This window comes from Trichechus manatus, unplaced genomic scaffold (assembly GCF_000243295.1).
Source record: "Trichechus manatus latirostris isolate Lorelei unplaced genomic scaffold, TriManLat1.0 scaffold00104, whole genome shotgun sequence".
Lineage (NCBI taxonomy): Eukaryota > Metazoa > Chordata > Mammalia > Sirenia > Trichechidae > Trichechus > Trichechus manatus.
In genome coordinates, this window is record NW_004444040.1 from 2,718,521 (window position 1) to 2,721,943 (window position 3,423).

General features: G+C 52.2%; 1 protein-coding gene across 1 annotated transcript in view; it reads right to left on the reverse strand.

Moving 5' to 3' along the window:
* Window positions 1-1,657: 1,657 nt before the first annotated feature.
* ADRA1D (adrenoceptor alpha 1D) overlaps window positions 1,658-3,423 on the reverse strand; it is a 30,480-nt gene continuing 28,714 nt past the window's right edge. The window contains exon 2 of the mRNA XM_023737567.1: window positions 1,658-2,259. Within this exon, the coding sequence (XP_023593335.1) occupies window positions 1,658-2,259 (602 nt within the window). The remainder of the gene's footprint in view (window positions 2,260-3,423) is intronic.

The window sequence follows — 3,423 nt, forward strand, 5'->3', positions numbered from 1 at the left end:
GGGGTATGTGGCATGTTCCCAGCACCTGCGTTAAACTGCCCTTCCTGTGACTTGGGGCTGGGTGGTGGTGGTGGCAGTGGTATGTCAGGCCTGAAAGTCCAGAACCTGCTGTAGACCTTAGCTGTCAAATACCTGTTCCCAAGCCCCGACACTGGCTGCCTTTTTAACCGCGTACAGTTGCGGTGAGTGGCCGGAAATTGTAATGCCCTTTCAAACAGACTACCTACCCCCACCCCCAGTACAGGATGGGAAATGCCAGCTCAAAATACTGCTCCACCTTAGCCCCAGTAGCTGGCTCTTCAGTTTCAGAACACCCCACACCAGACACTCCAGAGTCTTGTCCAACTAGCTCTTTACAAAGGTCCGCCCGAGCACAGTCACCACTCTTGCACTGGTTGGATGTGGTTGGTATTATTCAGCTGAAGACAGAACTGCCTGCGACCCCCTGGGAATGTGCCCAGTGTTGGACATTTTACTCAAAGCTAACATGCGTGGTTCCTAGGTTGGGGATCTGTCACTTGCCACGTACACCTGTCTACTTGGGCTGGGTATCTCTTCATGTAATTTTTCACCCGTTTAACTGACCGCCATCTTCCTCACTGACGTCCTCAGAGCATCAGAGATGCATCTGGGGAGACGGATAAAGTGAACATTTGTGTGTACAATTACTATTTGGTTCCCAAGACTAATCATGTGAACTTTAAATGCCAACCAAATTCCCAAGTCCTTTGGTGATGCTAGAAGTCCCAAAGGGCAGCAGCCATCAGTTAAAAAGACCTTTAAACTGAAACTAAAAGGCTAATGTAGACCCAATCTACCCCACTGCTGGCCTTTAGTATTTGAAGGATTTAGGGAAAAAACGTAGTTCTTTATGGGTTATAGGCTAAAGAGGGACAGTTTGCACAGTCTGGACAAAACATAAGTACTCTTACCAATAAATATGTCTCAAAATGACAAATAAAGCTCTCCCGACTTGGTGGCTACAGATCCCAGCAAGAAGTGATGGGCACAGGCATGATGAGCTACCTACAGAGTGTAAACGGTAAGGCCTTTGAGGGTAAGTAATGAGGGCCAGGCCAGGTGATGGGGTGTAGGTGGAGGGGCCTGGGTTAGGGGGAGTGGGCCCAGGGTTAAATACGCCAGGCTTGTCTGACGGCAATCTAATTTACCACCAAAGCTTGCGGTTGGTTGTGGCAGGTCCACTGGATACCTCCAGTTGGCAGTAAGAGGGAGCAGATGTATCCAGCCAGGAGGCCCCGACCCACCTGTTCCCTCCCCGTAGGGGAGACACTGGGGACAGCCACGCCAGGCCTCTCTGCCCCTTCCTTCCCAAGAGGAGTGGCAGGCCTGCCTGGGCCATGCTTGAGACTGTCTACCCAAGGTCCAGGGCATAGTAGATGGGGCCGTGTTTCTCAAACAGGGACTGAAGTAAATGGCCCCATGGAGCGGAGAGCCCCTCCATGCCCAGTCCAGGAGGGAGGCCCATGACTCTCCACCCTAAAAGGGCCCCAGCTCACGCTCCATCCCAGTTCCTCCGGACGGCACAGAGCAGCCACCCTATCCAGTTTCCGGGTCCCTGTTCCACATGGGCCTCTTGAACAAAATCACGTCTCCCTACCCCTGCCCAAGCACATTCCTCCGCCTTTCTCAGAGGTCCTTAAATATCAGTCTCCCGGAGGTTGCTGTACTCGGCCAAGTCGTAGGCTTGGCAAGTGACACCCTCAGCCACGTCGTGGGAGACGCCAAGAGACACGGCCTCCATCTCGGCGCGTAGGGCGCACGTGGCCTCTGCGCGCTGCGTGCCCCCGGCGCGGATCTTGTGCGACAGGCTGGAGACCTTGGCACGCAGCTGGGTAGTAGGTCTCCGGAATGGCCCGAGCAGCCTCCACTCGCGGAAGGCGCAGGGAGGCTTCCAACGGCTCGCGGTCGGAACCGAAGCCTCGGGCGTGCCCGGGGAGCAGGAGGCCGGGGGCGCGATGACAGCCAGCGGGGCCCCGGGGAGCGCGGCGCCGGGGCTGGGGATGCAGTCGGGGCGCGGGCCGCCGGTCGAGGCCCGCCAGTGGTGGCCGTAGACGCGCCAGAGGGGGCGCCGGCGCCGGCGACGACGGCATTGGCAGCGCAGGAGGCGGAGGAAGGCGCGCTTGAACTCGCGGCTGGAGCAGGGGTAGATAAGCGGGTTCACGCAGCTGTTAAAGTAGCCCAGCCAGAAGATAACCTTGAAGACGCTTTCCGATGGCTTCAGCTGTGGGAACAGGGAACCTGGGGAGCGGGGGCAGAGAGAGACGCTAGTTAGGTGCTCCGGGGGGGCCGGGAAGGCCCAGGCAAGCCCTAGGCGCAAGGGCGCGCCCCTCTCCGCCCTCCAAGGGCCCAGGCTGAGTCATCAACCAGAGACTCTCAATGAGTTCCATGGATCTCCCAAGGGTCCCTTATGTAATTCAGGGGGTCTGAACTTGGATGGGAGCCCTGGTGGCGCAGTGATTAACAGCTTAGTTGCTAACTAAAAGGTCAGCAGTTGGAATCCACCAGCGGCTCCCTGGAAACCCTACGGGGCAGTTGTACTCTGTCCAACAGACTCGCTCTATGAGTGCGAATCACTCGACGGCAACGGCTTTGGTTTGGTTTTGTCAACTTGAACGGGAAAAAATAATCATTTTTACTCACCTCCGCCTGAAATTGAGCATTTCCTTTAATGATGAGTGTAGGCAACAGAATTAGGCAAAACGTATGAAATGGCCATTTTTGTAAGTCAAAACCGGTGCAATATTGGCAGTTTCATATGGCTCAGCCTAATGTTATCAGTTCCTCAGATGTTTTCCTATCACAGTTGTTGCAGATATTTTGAAATATTGTCTCTTCTCCTCACTATTTGGAAACGTCAGTCACTAGAACCCACTGTTAGTGAAGAAGCACATTTATTACTGAATCACAAGTTTCACTTTAAAATATTTTGAGATTTCTATTTAGGATGATGAAAGCATTTTGGAAACGGATAGTGGTGATGGTAGCACAACATGATGAATGTAATCAATGTCACTGAATTGTACACTTACAAGTGGTTAAAATGGCAAATTTTTGTTACATATATTTTATCACAATAAAATTTAAAAAAATATTTTGACATTTTCAATAAAATTAGTTTCACTTGCAGTCCTCTGTATTTTATTTTATGCATTTGAAAGCATGACTCTGAGAAGGGATCTAGAGGCTTCCCCAGGTGCCTAAGTAGTCCACAGCACGAAAAGGGTAAAACCAAAAACTAAACCCGTTGCTGTAGAGTCTATTCTGGCTCATAGCGACCATATAGGACAAGGTCCTATGGGGTTTCCAAGGAGGGAGGAATGAGGAGAAACCAGTATGTATTAAGAGCCTGCTAAGAACTGGGCTTTCAAATGTATGAATCTTCACAAAATCCCTTCCAGAGAA